The 17,538-nt window shown below is 44.2% G+C and overlaps 1 protein-coding gene across 2 annotated transcripts in view; it reads right to left on the bottom strand.

The window, feature by feature from the left end:
- Positions 1 to 5,147: 5,147 nt before the first annotated feature.
- necab3 (N-terminal EF-hand calcium binding protein 3) overlaps positions 5,148 to 17,538 on the bottom strand; it is a 37,543-nt gene continuing 25,152 nt past the window's right edge. For both annotated transcript variants that reach the window (XM_030375461.1, XM_030375462.1), the window contains 5 exons: positions 13,254 to 13,307; positions 11,020 to 11,132; positions 10,022 to 10,099; positions 7,088 to 7,179; positions 5,148 to 5,325 (listed from right to left, as the gene is read on the bottom strand). In XM_030375461.1, coding sequence (XP_030231321.1) covers positions 5,282 to 5,325; positions 7,088 to 7,179; positions 10,022 to 10,099; positions 11,020 to 11,132; positions 13,254 to 13,307 — 381 coding nt within the window. In that variant the 3' untranslated portion in view covers positions 5,148 to 5,281. The remainder of the gene's footprint in view (positions 5,326 to 7,087; positions 7,180 to 10,021; positions 10,100 to 11,019; positions 11,133 to 13,253; positions 13,308 to 17,538) is intronic.

Here is a 17,538-nt window from a genome sequence, read left to right as displayed (position 1 = left end):
GTGGCATCTTTGTATTAGGTAAGAAGTAAATGAGAAGATCGTGTGTAAGCCTACAAACTGATCAAAAAAGTGTCGCAGTGTTCCCTATATGCAGCCAGGAATTATGCAAATTGTATTTCATCTCAAGCGTTTATGAATAATCATGACTTTATTGGTATTAAAGTGACATGATATTTAGTGAGTTATTTCCGGTAAGCTTCTGAGCCCGGATCTTGTTTAAATAAATGCAAAACATTCGACAAGCTCATATCCCCGCCGTTTCAGAAAAAACTCTTAAAGTACCAACGCTCAGCAGTAGGAGGCAGTAGAAGACACGTTTTGGAATTTGATTCAAGTTTATTTTGTTGCAGACGACCACTGCGTTTTAATACGGAATATTGAGGACATGTCCATGTACACATATTCTGTATTAAAACAAATGCTTTTCGATTTTTAATCAGATGATTTATGGCCATCATCGGGAATAGGGGGGTTCATTATATATATATAGCCATTAAATGATATTCTCTTTGTAATGTATTTCCTTTGCATTTCTCTGGCATCGGTTTGTGTGATTTTGTGTGTGTTTGTGAGATAGTTAGAGAGAGAGAGAGAGAGAGAGAGAGAGAGAGAGAGAGAGAGAGAGAGAGAGAGAGAGAGAGAGAGAGAGAGAGAGATATTTGTGTGTGTGTGTGTGTGTGTGTGTGTGTGTGTGTGTGTGTGTGTGTGTGTGTGTGTGTGTGTGTGTGTGTGTGTGTGTGTGTGTGTGTGTGTGTGTGTGTGTGTGTGTGTGTGTGTGTCTGTGCGCTATGTGTGCTTATGTTGGTTGTTGACCGATTTAATCGTGTGCAAGGCTTCTATACTGGGCGTTCCACTTTTCCTTTAGTCATTTCAGCGCTGCTTGGCTTCTTGTATTTTTTCCACATCATCTGGTCCGCAGACTCAGCCCCCTCTCCAGCACCTTAATTTTTGGGATATGTAAACGATATGTTTGCACATCAATAAATAGTCACTACAACAAGACATGATCCTCAGATATATTTAAAACCAGCTGCAGAACACAGAGATAGAAAGGGAAGAGATGTCCCCTGAATCTGAGGATTTATTTGAAGACTCATGTGTTGGATGGTCTTTACATCCGATTACTGTAACACACACAGTCCCACAAATACGATCAACTCAAAATGTCAAACACTCTTCTTAGCCAATACGGACCATATGGATGTATATGTGTCAGCCGACTTACTTTCTGACCTACATTACAAATGCATAGGTTCACCAAGCAAGCGGAGGCCTATTCTGTCAACGTCCCCTGAATCCACACAGGGTTTGATTCCAAGACACCAATTTGCAATATTTGCATCACCGATGTGCAGTGTGCAGCAGAAGTGAAGCAGTGAAGCAGAAGAAAATATTAACATACCATCTAACCCTCATGTTTCTGTGCGTTTCTCTGCATATTGCTTAAGAGGAACACTAGTTTTGGATTCCTGCATATAACGTCCCATTTAAAAATAATCTTCCCAATCTTTTAATCTCAAGGGAGGAATCCTTTGTGAGTTCTTTGTGAAACACACATGCACGCACACACACACACACACACACACTCAAACGCCCGCATACAAACACACAAACAAACACACACACGCGCAGATGAACCTACACACACTTCATTTTCCATCCACACATTAGTTCCCTCATCCCACCCTTTCTTTTGGTCCTTTGATATTAATGGAGTTGAACGGCATGCTTACTATTTATTCAATTTATTATAAACACTTACACTGTACGCTTCAAGGTTAAGTGATAAATTCCCCCCATGAACGATAAATTGTATGTGGTGGATAAAATCAGACAGCATTACAGCAATTGTAAACCCAAGACACAATATCATGCCATGAATCCCTGCCGTGACTACAAACTACGGTGTAATGTAGCCTTCAGGGACAACCGGTTGAAAATGCTGTACGTACTGTATGTACTATGTATATGATTATATATAGTAACAAACATGTTTTCTTTTTTGATGAAATCCAAAGCAAGATTGTCCTCTGCACACGTTCCACATGATGTTACCAAGGAGAGAGAGAGAGAGAGAGAGAGAGAGAGAGAGAGAGAGAGAGAGAGAGAGAGAGAGAGAGCGCGAGTCCTTTGGTTAATTTTCGGGGGGAAAATATAATTTTTTATGCAAAAAAGATAAGTAAATTTGATTTCATGAGATTGGCAATTTATTTCCGTGTTTAATTCATAATAAATACATCAGCGGACTAGTTTTTCTTTATTAAAAGATTAATTATACATATGGTTCACTTTCCAATGTCGCAGTTTCAAATAAAGGATACTTTTTTCTCTTAATAGTGTGGACCTCATAATCCCCTACAATGAGAAAATATTATGAAACATCTGGAAAACAGATGCTTATAACGCTTTGACTTCACTATAAAAAGACACCATCCTCTAGAGATTCTCATTGAATCAAACCCTTGCTTTAGGAGGGAGTGAAAGGCGGATGGTTTTCCCTCTCCCAGAAGGCCAGGCAGGTTAGCGTCAAGGCTCGCTATCTTGTGTCTTGACTACTGCAACTCCCTTCTGGCCTGCAAGGGCCACTCGACCTCTGCAGTTCACCCAGAATGCAGCAGCCCGCCTGTTCCTCAGCCTACCCTTGTTCTCCCACACAGCACACCACTCCGGTGACTGCACGGATCCGATTCAAGGCACTGGTGCTTGACTACCGGGCTTCATACGGCTCACGCTCATCCTCCCCCAACGACATGATCAAACCATATACCCCAGAGTGTCCGCTATGCTCTATATGACTACCAAACGGCGTCCTTCGTCTCACTGCGAGGGGGTCCCCCAGCTGTCGCTCAACTGAATCTCTATTGGCTGCTGTCCTGGCTCCACAGTTGTGGAACGAGTTCCCCGCTGACTTCAGGACAGCTACAACCCTACATATCTTCACGGTCGCAGGGGGGATACTCTTCTGGCTGATGACAAAAAAATAATAAAATAAAATGTTCTCCGTCTCTTGTTTCTTTAGTGTATCATTTGAAGCCATTTGCTTGCCTGATGACATTTTGAGGACAAAGGCGTCAGCTACATTCATGGAGTCTAATGTTCCTAGTACAAGGACGCCTCTAGAGAAAGCACCTTCAGTGCTGGACACAGATAGCAACGGATGCTGGCATGGTTGCTGCTGCTGCCAGATGGAAAACAAGAACAAGAGGACAGAGGATGGCCAGGGTGTTGTTATGACATTGTTGTTGTTGTTGTTTTTGTCATTGAGACGTGGGTTCCTGGATGTTTGATTATTTATTTCAGAAACAATAACAACGTGAACTTTTTCGTTTGGACTCTTAATGGTCAATTGATTTTCTCTATGTTCTTTTGCAACCTAAGCCGAAATTCTAATATATTTTTGAATATATGTATATTGACACTTCACGAGCACTGAACGAATAAATAATGGGAACGATTGGCTGGCCCTCAGTATTCAAAGTAGCACTACAAAACAAAAAGCAATCTGACGGCTGCTGATGAGTGTCCTTCTAATCAACAGCATCAAGTGGGCATGTAACTGCAATCACCAACATCCATCGCACCGTGGCTGTGGCGCTGGGCACCACTCAAGCTGGAGGGAACCAACACTTCTGCACTTCCGCTAATCACGTTTCTATGGTAACGAGGCAATTGAAGCGGAGCAAAAAAATCCTCTGTCTGTTGTTTTGAGTACAGCTTGTATGATCTCTATTGTTGTTGTTGCATACTCCCTCACTGTCGAGTGCATGAGTAATACAAAAATCAGTGCGAAAGCAGGAATTTATTCAGCGCCTTTATTAAAGTTACTTATATTTTTTACAGTCAGTGAGAAAGTTATTTTACCAAACAAAAATCACAACGTAAATATCTGCATGAGTGAGCTTATATAAATAGCGAAGATACACACGACTATGTGTGAATATTGAATACAATACACTGAAAATAGATCAATTATTTTTCACTTTCAACAGAGGGATGCAACCACATCTCTCCCATGTTAATTTGACTTCTAAAGAACTAGGACGAAGGTAAAGAGCTGATAGTCTACGATTACACTGAGCTATAAATAAGATATCTGGGCAGGGCTTGTGGCATATCAAAACAAGCATTTTTTTTGTTGCATGAATCACGTCACATCAGGGTACCTAGATAGAAAATAAATGAATGAATGTTCCATCATATGACAATGCGAATGCAAAGACGTGAAATGCTGGCATGCCACGCCAACATCAGCATGCACCCTTAGGCTGGGGTAGCACCATCCCCAAACACATCACACACACACACACACACACACACACCTGTCAACTAGAGAACAACACGTGCACACACACTAGACCACACACACACCCGATAATACCTCTAGCAGGCACACACACACACACACCCCATAATACCTCTAGCGCACACACACACACACACACACACACACACACACACACACACACACACACACACACACACACACACACACACACCAACACCCACACACCCCTTAGATCAACGTTAGTCCGCTGCCACTCTTGTGTTTCCACTAACCTTCTATGAACTAAAGTGCATGAACGGAGAAGTAAAGAAAGACAAAGGGGTTAAAAAGGGGATTATGAGGGAAATGCTGGGAAAGCGTTGGTGTTGTTCAGGCTTGTTTAGCGTTGCGTTGAGAGAGGTCGTGTGCTGAGAGAGTGCAGATGGACCAGGCTGCAGCTGCGGCCCCTCCCCTCTGTGTGACAGCAGCAGCAGGCGGGGGCTGCAGCTGGGGAGGGTGCCGTCGTGCCACTCTGCCACATGCAGCTTTCAAACACATAGTAGCTAGTTAGGCAAACGCTCTCATCTATTATTTTAATGCATGCGAGTGTGTGTGTGTGTGTGTGTGTGTGTGTGTGTGTGTGTGTGTGTGTGTGTGTGTGTGTGTGTGTGTGTGTGTGTGTGTCTCTGTGTATGTGTGTGTGTGTGTGTGTGTATGTGCACAAGGACAAGAAAGAAAAGTGTGGGTTTTGGGTGTGTGTGTAAAAGGACAAGATGAAAGTGTCTGTGTGTGTGTGTGTGTGTGTGTGTGTGTGTGTGTGTGTGTGTGTGTGTGTGTGTGTGTGTGTGTACAAGGACGAGGAAGGAACGTTTTTGTGCGGGTGTGTGTGTGTGTGTGTGTGTGTGTGTGTGTGTGTGTGTGTGTGTGTGTGTGTGTGTGTGTGTGTGTGTGTGTGTGTGTGTGTGTGTGTGTTTGTTGGTCCAGTCCTAAGTGTGGGCAGTGGGTACAATTCTGGGCTCAATTTATGTTGTCATTGTTGTTGGTCATTATCCACCAGGAAGCTGCAGAGAGAGAGAGAGAGAGAGAGAGAGAGAAAAGTGAGGAGACGTTACAGCCTTCACCAATGCTGTGTTAAAGAAAGGAAATATTCATATCAAACGGATGGTGACAATTTATTGGTCTACTGAATTTAAAGAGCCCAGGGGACCAAATTTATGCCTGAAATGTAAAACCTTGGCCCACTGTATTAAAGAGAATTGTCAGTGTATTGCAGAATTATATGTCAGGGTAAAATCCAGCTTTCTCTAGAATAATGAAAACTCTGGACCCAATAGTAAGGTAAGGTATTTGTTATGCGTTGGTACCTTATGCACACAATGCTGCAATTGCTTTTAACGGTTTATAGATCATATATATATATATATATATATATATATATATATATATATATATAGTATACATATAAACACACACACATGATTTTTTGCCAATTCCTTGGTTAATCCAAATCAAAGTTGCAGTGTGTATCATTAAGGGCATCTAGCAGACCGGACAAGGATGAAATGGAATATATAATATTCATAAAGATGGATATTATTGATAATAATATCCATGTGTTGGAGTATAATCCCATGATAGTAAGAATGGTTGTGTTTTCGTGATCTAAGACTAGAGCCCTTCGTATCTCCATAGGGTCGTTTCACTGGGAGCTCACCCTGTTGCTCCACCATGTACCTACAGGAGCCCAGAAAGGACAAAAGACTTTTTAATTCAATCAAAAAGGAGTGTTTTGGCCTACGTAGTAATAGGGGGGGGGCGACGACCCATGGCAACAGACTCATTTGGGATACCTTTTCAGTACCAAAGTTGTGGAGGAGCGTTATAATGAGCAATGTTGCATAGGAAATGTGCCAGAAAGCATGACGTTATACTATAATTGTCCGAGAAGCTTAACCCTCTCTCAGGCGAGCCTCATTTAGCCAGTGAAGGCAAGCAGGCTCCGTCCTTTTGCCAAAATATCCTAAGTTCAAGAGGAGTCAATTAAAATGGAGTTCCACACACTTTTTAACCGAAGTGTAAAAAACATAGCCAATGGCAGTTTGCAGATGCAGGGGATTAGGATAAGTGGCCGTGCAATCTTTAACAGCTCCATGTTTTGGAAACATTTGTTTTTGAGGTTGGGTCCCTGTAAGATAACTTAAGATAGGCACTTAAAGAGAAAGTTGGTTTCCAACAAAACAGTTATCAAAAGCATATCAAAAGCCCTGCAAGTAAACATTGGCTCGCAGCGCAGACTGCTAACAAGATGAACGATCAGTACATATAACAGATGTATATGTCTAAGAATGCAGTTTACCAATATGGATGCAATAAGAGGACTGTGTGTTGAGAAACATATATAGGCAAAAAACAAAAGGTTACCTCAGCCATGTCCTACAACATGTACAGTGACCAGGATAACTTTGACAGAGGCACCTGATTGTGATTGGTTTAACAGGTTTGAAATATTTGAGATTGTCAAAATTACTTCTTGAAGCTTCATTCAGTGAATGTAACTGATGTTTAGTTTTTTTTCGATAATGCAACATTTGCTATTGCTGCCATGGTTATGATATGGATCCTGCTAAAAGGGAGGGGGCGGGGGGCATTCCGTTGGTTCACTGCTAGATGCCTCTAAATTGTACACACTGGATCTAATATCGACAAATCTGCCCGCTAGCCCCTGGGGCTATTGCTGCCGGCGCGTTTTATGCAGATACATTTTGGATTACATTCCGTCGGCCACAGATAAAAACTAGAAAAATGGAGGCCAGAAGCACTGACCTGGGACCAGCATGGTGGCCACTACCTCTGGACCCACAAGCATCTGGATGACGCAGCGCTGGAAGTCTTTACTACTGTTGGACTGCAGGTAGCTGGAGACACACACACACACACACACACACACACACACACACACACACACACACACACACACACACACACACACACACACACACACACACACACACACACACACACACACACAAATTGTTTCAAGCTTGGCATCCAGTTAAAAAATATGTGAAATACAATGGGTTGTGAGCTTCATTTTTGGAATGAAAGACAATTGAGCCACATTCACATCCACACATTAAGGATTAAAAATACATGAATACGAAACACTATCTATGTTTTTATTACTCAACCTTTTTACCATGCGTAGGTGCTGACTCTAAGAATATTTAAGAGGGATTAACTAAAAAGGCTGCAACCCAGTTTTGTTCTGACACATTATCGACAATACATCAATACACTGGAATAATGATGGTTGTCTTGGGCCACAATGTATACAAACAGCTAGAAAGTCGTCCAGCTGCTATTGCGGCAAGTAATGGTTATTACCATTTATCTTTTCATAGAATAAGTAAATGCACGCACGCACGCACGCACGCACGCACACACACACACACACACACACACACACACACACACACACACACACACACACACACACACACACACACACACACACGCACACACGCACACACACACAGACACACACGTCAACGTGTTTATATGTGATGTGTACCCATTGAAACATCAATGGAAAGCAGATATCTTGGTGCAGGTTCAGTTCAGAAGCAGTGTTTTTCATTTAAAGGTCCCATGACATGCTATTTTATGTATTCTTTAATATAGGTATTAGTGGGCAACTAACACAGTATTCAAAAACGTTCCCGAAATTCAGCCGTGGTGCAGAGTTACAGCCACTCCGAGCCAGTCGCACATTGAGCTTCCCCCAAATGCGCTGTTTCGGTGGGCGTGTCAAGGAGGAGGGTGGGGGTGTGGCCCTGAGCAGCTTGCAGCCACGGTACCTTGCGCTCTGTTTACAGTGGATGTATCGCAATGGCGAGGCGCACACAGCCTTTAGCCGTGTTCTGTAAATATTCTAGAACACACGGGAGTCCTGGAGCTCTACATCAAAATATTATCATATAGCCTACACAGATATCTATATCATAGAATATATAGGCTATTATCACGGCCAAAAGCTGTGTGAGCCGATATTATGAATCTCAAACGACCGCGTTGGGTTCTCCGACGTTCCTGGTTCTTCAACGTCCACATCAATGTTACACACACTGTAACGCAAGTGTTTCTTGTTGGTTCTTTGACGCGTCTTGTATTTCCACAACGAGACTGTCGTGGGGGTTATCTGAGCGATGGTTGAGAAGGAATTGGGGGGAAGGAACTTTGGCTTTGACTCCCTCAAGAACATGAACCACGACATGGAGGAGAAAGGGATTGTTGGCGGCGAATGTCTCCCGCTTGAGCCCCGCTGAGGGACCACCGCCGGAGGCGGAGGTGCATAAGCGCTGCCCGGCAAAGATCCCTTTCTCCTCCTTGTCGTGGTTCATGTTCTTGAGGGAGTCAAAGCCAAAGTTCCTTCCCCCCAATTCATTCTCAACCTTGGCTGAGATAACCCCCAATACGAGTCTCGTTGTAGAAATACCAGAGACGAGAGTCCGACGTGTTATGCGCCATCACACCAACAGCAGAACGGTTATCCAAATATCAAGGAAGTGTACAACACTTGCGTTACAGTCCTGGAGCTCTATATCTAAATAATATCATATAATACATAGATATCTATATCATATAACATATTGTGTGTGCCTCCAGACGATATTATGAATCACAAACGACTTTGTCGGGTTCTGCGACGTCTCTGGTTCTTCCACTTTCACATCAACCTGAAGTCGACTGAACCGCGCGCTGCCTGCTGCCGGCTGCCCGCTGCCGGGCGATGGTGCCTCGCGGCAACCGGCGGCATGTCGCAGTTCATGTACTTCAGCGAGTCAAACCAAAGTTCCTTTCCCCCAATTCCTTCTCAACCATGGCTCAGATAACCCCCACGACAGTCTCGTTGTGGAAATACAAGACACGTCAAAGAACCGACAAAGAACACTTGCGTTACAGTGTGTGAATTCACACACACACATGTGGCGCTCGCACGGTCGAGTCTCATTGGCGGGCCAACGTCTCTGGGCGGGCCAGGCAGAGTAAGGGGAGGAGCTGAGATTCCTGATGACGTCATGAATACAGACATTCCAAATCAGCGCGCTTGAGCCTCCGTTTTTTCAAAGGCGAGCAGAACAGCTAGTGCTAGTTTTACACCAAACGCAAGTTTTAGCCACTGGGGGACCATAGGCAGGCTAGGGGAACTCATATTTATGTTAGAAAACCTCACAAAGTGAGATTTTCATGTCATGGGACCTTTAAAGCAGTTTTTAAGTTAGAGACCGTTTTCCTATTACCAATTTCTCCTATTCCCATGTAACAATGCTTTTTCATATTATTTCCCGACTTCCAAAAGAAGATAAATTATTTCAAATCTTTAATTTGATCTGGTTTTGCTTTTTAGCCTAAAGTACAATATTGCATTAATGTGTTGGTATGTGGGGTGTATGGTGTGTGTGTGCGTGGGTGCATGCGTGCGTGCGTGCATGCGTGCGTGCGTGCGTGTGTGTGTGTGTGTGTGTGTGTGTGAATAAAGTGCCATCTGCCCATTTCAGCAGTGGGGACACTTCCTTCAAAAAGATCCAAAACACCATGCTGTGAGCCAATATCTGTCCTATCTCCCCCCATCACACACACACACACACACACACACACACACACACACACACACACACACACACACACACACACACACACACACACACACACACACACACACACACACACACACACACACACAAACACACAACCCACCTCATCCAGGAGATGCGGTCCTGCCAGAACTCATACATTATGTAACAGGACTTCTCCGGTAGCTTCTGAACGGACATGCTGCCAGGGAACAGAGCGAGACGGTAAAGAGAGGCATTGAGGGCAAGTCCAAAGCCTGGGTGACCCGGGATGGACGCAGATAGTAGTACAATATATTAGAACCTTGTGTATAATGTTGTAATATGATAATCTATAGTTTCAATATTGTAGCATATCCAAGACACCTCCCTCACTGAGACATTATTTGTCAGGGTCAACAACGTTCATATGTGTCATGTACTGTCTGTAATATGAGAGAGAGAGAGAGAGAGAGAGAGAGAGAGAGAGAGAGAGAGAGACCCGGCCATTACCATGCTGGGTAAAATGTTCTGGGGCAGATCATTACCCGGAATAAAATTCATAGTTAAATGCATATTTCATGGCATAGGAGGAGATAGGAAATAGAGGATATAGGAAGAGATGTGAGGGAGTAGGATCAAGTAGGCGGAGATATGAGGAGGTAGGAGGGGGTAGGAGGAGATAGGAGGGGGTAGGGGGGGTAGGTGGAGATAGGAGGGGGTAGGGGGGGTAGGATGGGGTAGGGGGGGTAGGAGGGGGTAGGAGGGGTAGGAGGGGGTAGGAGGGGTAGGGGGGGTAGGAGGGGGTAGGAGGGGTAGGAGGGGGTAGGAGGGGGTAGGAGGGGTAGGAAGGGGTAGGAGGGGTAGGAGGGGGTAGGAGGGGGTAGGAGGGGTAGGAGGGGGTAGGGGTGGGTAGGAGGGGTAGGAGGGGGTAGGAGGGGGTAGGAGGGGTAGGAGGGGGTAGGGGTGGATAGGAGGGGTAGGAGGGGGTAGGGGTGGGTAGGAGGGGTAGGAGGGGGTAGGAGGGGTAGGAGGGGGTAGGAGGGGGTAGGAGGGGTAGGAGGGGGTAGGAGGGGGTAGGAGGGGTAGGAGGGGGTAGGAGGGGTAGGAGGGGTAGGAGGGGGTAGAGGTAGCGTGACTGACTGCAGGTTGTCGCTGTGGGCCGCGGTGGCGTCGGAGTAGCTCTTCAGGACCTTCTGGAAGTCCTCCAGATCCTCCTCAGCCACCGTCACCTGCCTTTGGACCAGCAGGAGGTTCTGCCAGCAGAGGAACACACACACACACACAAACATTACAAACACAACACACACACACACACACACAAACATTACAAACACAACACAACACACACACACACACACACACACACACACACACACACACACACACACACACACACACACACACACACACACACACACACACACACACACAAACATTACAAACACAACACACACACACACACACTCTGTTTTCACTGTATTTCACAATCTATTTCTCGGAGAGTGAGTGTTTGTGTCAGAAAGAATTTGCTTTGAGGATGACGTGTTTCATTCACATCAAAGGCGTGTGTGCATTGTCCTCTCAGGCAAACAGTCCAGACAGTATGTGTGAAGGAACCGTGATTCATATCTGTGTCATTGGGGTTATTTATATATTTAGTTCATTTTTCTGTGTTTTATTTTTAGCACCTACTACAGTAGTTTGACATGACAGCTGAAAATAAGGTAGGTTCATAGCAGCTCCAAAGGCTTTACATGGAAGTTCATCCGGTGGTTATGGCAGGACTTGTAAACCGGTTTTAGTACAAATATTTCTAAAAGTAGTTTGCGCGTATGTATGTATATATATAATATGAAAGCTACTCACTAAAATGGTTTAAAAGATGGTTCAAATGTTTGACATATACCTAGACCAAACCTTATGGTGTGTTCACACAAACGCCTATTACATGAACACAATGCTGTACATGTGACTGCTCCCACACGACTATGTTGCCATGACACCTTAAAACTGCTGTCATACAGATATTACATGTCAGACGATTTTTACAAAAATTCTATTTGAAGCACATTTAATTGTATTTGTAATTTGTAATTCATGTATCAGAATTTCTTTCTTCATCTGTCTATCAATCGGTCTTCTGCATACTGATATATTAGCTTAGGGCTGGGCAATAGTTCAATATTATTGCTATTGTCTTTGAATGGAATAGTATCATCATGAAGTAATGATAAAGTTATCTTTATACCCACTTATCAAAATTAGTTAAATTAAATGAATACTTCAATGTAAGGATCCTCTGTTAGATTGTTTGACTGTAAGTATAGAATATTATTTTAAATGAATAAGGATATTGTGATAATCATCAATATCATGTGGAATTAACCATCATTATCATAATCATGGTTAATATAATCTTTTCCATATCGGGGGCAGAATCTGAACTAGCTTACCTTTTTAGGAGTTCCTGGGAAAATTATAAGAACTACTTACAGGACACTTTAGGTGCAACTCCTCAACTTAGGACTGAATCTAAAAGTCGTGAGTCAAGAATTGATTTGGCCTACGTGTGACTCTGTCTTTTATTTTTAGCCTTTCTTGACATAACTCCCAATTTTCACACTTTGTGGTGGAGAGGTTGGGGCAGGTAGGTGGTGCTCCAAGGAAGAAGGGTCCACACCCTGATGCACTATAACACCTCTAAGCACTGTTACGCCTCAGATACTGGTTGTGTAGAAAGCTGACTTATTTTGCTCACACCACCCAGTACTGCTTTTGTTCCGAACGTCTCCGCAGAGTTCTCTGCGTAGCTCTGGTTTACTGAGTGCATTCCAGACGAGTTTTGGGTGGTCTCTAAACGCAACACAAACCATTCTGCACGGCGGGATGGAAAGCCCTACGCTATGCTGCATTGGAAATTAATAGGTTTCTCGTGTACTGCTACGCAACTGGTATGCAGAAGGTGTAATTCTTTGTCCCCCTTGGTTGGACTTTGAAAGGCTTGGAGTGCCGTGCATTTACCTAAGGCTGAGATACGCTTCAAACAACCAAGAAAAAGTGGCAAGCTTGAGACCATGGATCTTGGTCTGCACAGATGGCATCAGGCTTCGATCGCTGCAGCGTGTGCAGGGTACTCAGCCAGACTAGTCCAGGTTCCCCCCATGGCTGTTAATTGGTCATCAGTACCACGTGAACGGTTGTGTCTTGTCTTACCGCCACAGTGACATTAAAAAAACAGCCCACACATCACTATAGTGTACAGAACACAGTCACTGTGTTTGCTGTGACAGACACACACACACACACACACACACACACACACACACACACACACACACACACACACACACACACACACACACACACACACTCACAGATTTGTACGTGCCGGCCAATGAGTCTTCTTTTAGTGGCTCCAACTTGGGACTCTGAAAGGTAAAGCGAAACAGTGTTTATTGAGGTGTGTGAGTCATTCATCTCAATGGAGGAGAATGACAAAGAAAACGAGGATTCATCAAGATCATATTTCATAAAGCACCAGAAACGAATGGCTGTGATTCCCAAAAATAGATGGATCAAAGGAAGCCTCTGTGGTTAAAAGGCAGGAATGAGCCGACAGATCAGCCTTGGACAGCTGGATCCGTGCAAGGCGGGAGATCGAGGTTACAGCCATCGCAGTAGCGTACGTCTACGGGTCGGCGGGCTCCCAGCGCCCACTGGCCCCAGCGGGCCCTAGTGCCATGACGTGAGCGGCTCTAGTCATGTCACGACGTGCTGAACCACGGAGCGCTTTGAACACAACCTCAATGAATACATGAATGATTGATCCGGAACGAAAGCCAAGACAGGGTGGGTGTTGCAGATGCTCTGCGCTTTGAGAGGAAGTGGGGGAAATGAAAGCGTTTGGGATTCGTCTGCTAAAATTGATATGACAATAACGGCCCCCAGTTTTATTTTGGTGCAGAAGCATAACCCCCAGCTGAACCCAAGACGCATGACTTGCTTGTGAATGTTGGCGGAAGAACAGAATGTTAAGAGTTATGGCGAGGTTGACGATAAGGGTAACTACACTGAAGTAGTGCTTGAGGATGATTTATGGCTGTAGAAGGAATGCCTACTCACTGTCTGGTAATGCTCAATGAGATGAGGTCAGCTTATCTAGGACAGCAGCAGGAGAACATTTAATCATCTGAATTAAAGCCACTGCCTTACCACGACATTTAGAGACAAAAAGGGCCAGAAGGCCAATGTTCTGCCTGAGCTTCATATTGGAGGGTCCACTGTTGAATACTAATTATAAAGCCATCATATTTTCAGTCAGTAACCTATCCAACCTGATCATTCATCGTCAACAAATTGACCTTCAGGGTAAACTCAGAGCTCCCAAACTAAAGTATTCATCAAGAATTCAATTATATCAACCAAAAATTCAATCTGAGAGAAGACATGTCGAAAATAGTCCAGGAGGCTAGGAGCACAGAGCAAGAGGCTTTAGGCAATGGCTTCTGGGATATTTTTGGACAGAAATAAACCAGTAGAAAGTGAAGGGGGAGGCACAGGGGAATAGAGAGCATCTGTGGCACGACATCGATCAAAACAGTTGGAGGATGGAGGGAGAAATGTGTCGGCAGAAAATAGGGCAGGATTGGCTATGGGGTGACGGTGGGAGAGGCTGCTATTTTGGCTCGGGTACTATGGATGTCGTTCACAAAAATAAGGCTGTCACACTCGAGAGTACGCGCAGCCAACACAGATGTAGAAGGAACGGAGTGTGACTGCAATCAATCACGGAGCAAAAGTCGCAATAGAGGAAAAAGCCACCAAGTTTATAGAAGCTAGATGAGAAAGGGAAGGCTGCTGGTGGTGTCTCTGCCGTGGCGGAGGAATGGCCGGATGGAGCACTAATACTGGGGGAGCGGAGTTTGGGAAGAGATTTCCTCCGTCTGCTTGTCCCATCTGCATCATCTCGTCAGATGGCTAATGTTTTCCTCGGCGGCTTTGAGCGACTGTCAACACTCAGCCCAAAGAAAGTTTTGTGGCCCAAAGAAAAACAAATAATAGAAACAAAATAATGAAATGACCGTCGCCACGAATAATCTTCCAGCCGAGGAACGGAAACACAAGCGTAGCCAACCTGATATCCGTTGCGCTTTTATTAGAGCGTGAAATGTGGCCGCAGATTAAACATGACAACGTGAGACTCCATCATAGCCACAACACCGCAAGATGTTTGTTGTTCAGATGAAAAAGGGGCCCCAACATGTCATATCAAACACTGTGTTCGTAATTGATAATACCTTTACGTGAAGCCAAAAAGGCCCGGGAGCAAGGCACAGCAACTACCTAGCTACAAGAGGTAAAATGTCAATCCTGAGCGGTTTTATGTCTCTGAACATAGACTGACAGGCAGAGAAAGAGAGAGAGAGAGAGAGAGAGAGAGAGAGAGAGAGAGAGAGAGAGAGAGAGAGAGAGACAGAGACAGAGACAGAGACAGACAGACAGACAGACAGACAGACAGACAGACAGACAGACAGACAAAAAACCTTTTTACACTGCCAAATATGCCTGTCAATGTGTCTTATGTACGCCTTTTTCCCAGCATGGTCCGCATGTTTACACTGAGCGAGGTAATATACCGGCCTGAGTTCGCACCCAAAGTTACCCTCTCGGACCCTACACATATTTGCGGTTACATTTGAATGTAAATGCGATTAAACGGCTCCGTAGTTCCAGGGGTGGTACTTGGGTAGAGGTGTTGCTGACAACGCACAGAGACAACGCAGCGATATCAACGTGAGTAGTTCTAACTGGAGAGACCCGCGAATTGCTGATCACGTGAGAGAAGGAGATGCAGTCACATTTAAAGAAGATGGGGGAAGATGGTGCGATCTAAGAGAAAGACGCAGATGAACGTTCCTTACGAGGCTTTTGTCGGGATAAAAAAAAAGTTGTCAGCAAAATAAAGAATATGTTGGCGTTTATTTGCACTTGTAAATAGTTAATCGCGTTTGTAGCCTACACTCAGATGTTTACTCATTCTTATGGGTCATTCTTATAGTATGCAAGTTATTCTAAAGAGGACTACTCTCCTTCTCCATTGAACCAAGAAAGTCGGCTCCATGACGACGGGGGACAGTGACATTTAAAATGTGTAAAAATGAGAGAGAGAGAGAGAGAGAGAGAGAGAGAGAAAGAGAGAGAGAGAGAGAGAGAGAGAGAGAGAGAGAGAGAGAGAGAGAGAGAGAGAGAGAGAGAGAGAGAGCAAGAGAGAGAGAAAGAGCGAGAGAGAGCAATGGAGCAATAGAGCAAGAGAGCGAGAGAGAGTCATGTCTGTGTTAAAGCATATGGAAGGATATTGCCTTGCAGAACACACAGAATGGTTTTAAATTGCTTTGATATTGCATTTATGGCCCCCAGGGTCGGCCGACTAAAAATATGAAATATTTCTGTATAAATAAATATAGCCCTATATGGAAAGAAGAGGTCAGCTAAAATATATTGATAACAAAGTTAAATAAAATGTGAACATTATGAGTTATTTTCTTTTGGATTTACTACTTTTGAGTTACTATGTCCGGTTATTGTCAAAGTGTAAAGTCTTAGATGTTCATTCCCCATCCATAAAACGCAGAATGGAGCAGCATATTCATGAGAGCAGGCTTTCATGTGGATCCAAACAGGATTATCTGCACAAATATCAGTAGAAGATGTGGCTAGTGCTTCTGTTGAGCCTTTATGAGGCTTTGGGTCTTACCAATGCATCAATATTCATAATTATGATATCCTCGCATACAAAACAAGATATAGACCAGCAAATATTAAATCCTTATAGTGCAACTATATACATTAGGGAATGAGATGTGAATCTATTATCTAACAATGATGCAATGTGATGAAGAAAAAAAAGAAAGAAATGTAAATCATAAGAAATCATGTTCCTGGGTGTGGGGATCTGTAAGGGTGTAATTGGCTCCCTGTAGTAGCTCGCATCAGATTCAAGATGATGGTACTGGCATACAAGGCAGTCGATGGAACTGCCCCAGCCTACCTCCAAGCATTGGTAAAGCCACACACCCCAGCTCGATCCCTCTGCTCAACTACCTCAGCTGGACGTCTGGTACCGCCATCGCTAAGAGCAAGCAAAGGTCGATCAACAAAGTCACAACTCTTCTCTGTTTTGGGACCTCAGTGGTGGAACGAGCTCCCTGCCGATGTCAGGATCGCAGAGTCGCTCACCAGCTTCCGCAAAAGACTCAAAACTCACCTGTTCAGGGTTCACCTCGACTCTGCATAGCTACCCAGCCCCTTCCGGCCACCATTGTACGTCCTGGCACTTAATGTACGCACTTATTGTACACACTTCATCTACATTGCAATTATTCATGGTACTTAATTGTGTAACATCTGCAGTAGCTGCTAGCATTGCTGTACATGGGGAATGGGTTAGCCTAGCGATTGTTAGTACTTGCACTTTATGAACATCTTTGCTGTACTGACAGCGATATATTGTTTCACTTCTTATGAAAAATGTACTCATTGTAAGTCGCTTTGGATAAAAGCGTCTGCTAAATGCCCTAAATGTAAGTGATCCGAATCTGGACGACTGCTCTGCTCTTCTTTTTTGTCATGGCATGGTAATGCTGCTTATAATCATCATGA

Source organism: Gadus morhua, chromosome 13 (assembly GCF_902167405.1).
Source record: "Gadus morhua chromosome 13, gadMor3.0, whole genome shotgun sequence".
Classification (NCBI taxonomy): domain Eukaryota; kingdom Metazoa; phylum Chordata; class Actinopteri; order Gadiformes; family Gadidae; genus Gadus; species Gadus morhua.
Note: the sequence above shows the minus strand (reverse complement) of the source record. Positions and strands in the feature narration are given on the sequence as shown.